The 446-nt window shown below is 75.1% G+C and overlaps 1 protein-coding gene across 1 annotated transcript in view; it reads right to left on the reverse strand.

Annotated features, from left to right (window-relative positions):
* Positions 1–182, reverse strand: part of TRIM3 (tripartite motif containing 3) — a 5,878-nt gene extending 5,696 nt beyond the window's left edge. The window contains exon 1 of the mRNA XM_010576715.1: positions 52–182. Coding sequence (XP_010575017.1) covers positions 52–182 — 131 coding nt within the window. The remainder of the gene's footprint in view (positions 1–51) is intronic.
* Positions 183–446: the final 264 nt, after the last annotated feature.

Genomic DNA, 446 nt, shown 5'->3' on the forward strand with positions numbered 1-446 from the left:
GTCAGGGTGCAGCAGGTCCAGGGACGCAGGTGGGGCGCGGTGGGGTCTCACCTCTCGCAGAAGGTGTGCAGGCAAGGCAGCACCTTGGGGTTGCGGTAGCGGTCAAGGCAGATGCTGCACACCAGGAACTGTTTGTCAATCTGCCGCACCACCGGGCTGGCGCTGGCCTCCCGCTTGGCCATGGCGGCGTCCCCGCGGCCCCACGGCACTCAGCCTGGGGGCGGGGAGGGTCAGCGGGGCCGGGGTGGTCCCACTGCTCCCCGCGACCCCCAGGATCGGGCCCCACGGCCGCCCCACGCTGGGCACGCCGGAGCCCCCTCGCCCCACGGAGGTCACCCGCGACCCTCGGCCCCACCTGCTCTGGGATGCACGGGGGTTGGGGGGGGGTCCCCCGGCTCCCCCCCCCCCCTCACGGTCCCTGGGCCAGCCCCACAGCCCCCGCGACC

The sequence above is a fragment of the Haliaeetus leucocephalus genome, unplaced genomic scaffold (assembly GCF_000737465.1).
Source record: "Haliaeetus leucocephalus isolate CR32 unplaced genomic scaffold, Haliaeetus_leucocephalus-4.0 Scaffold536, whole genome shotgun sequence".
In the NCBI taxonomy this organism is placed as follows: domain Eukaryota; kingdom Metazoa; phylum Chordata; class Aves; order Accipitriformes; family Accipitridae; genus Haliaeetus; species Haliaeetus leucocephalus.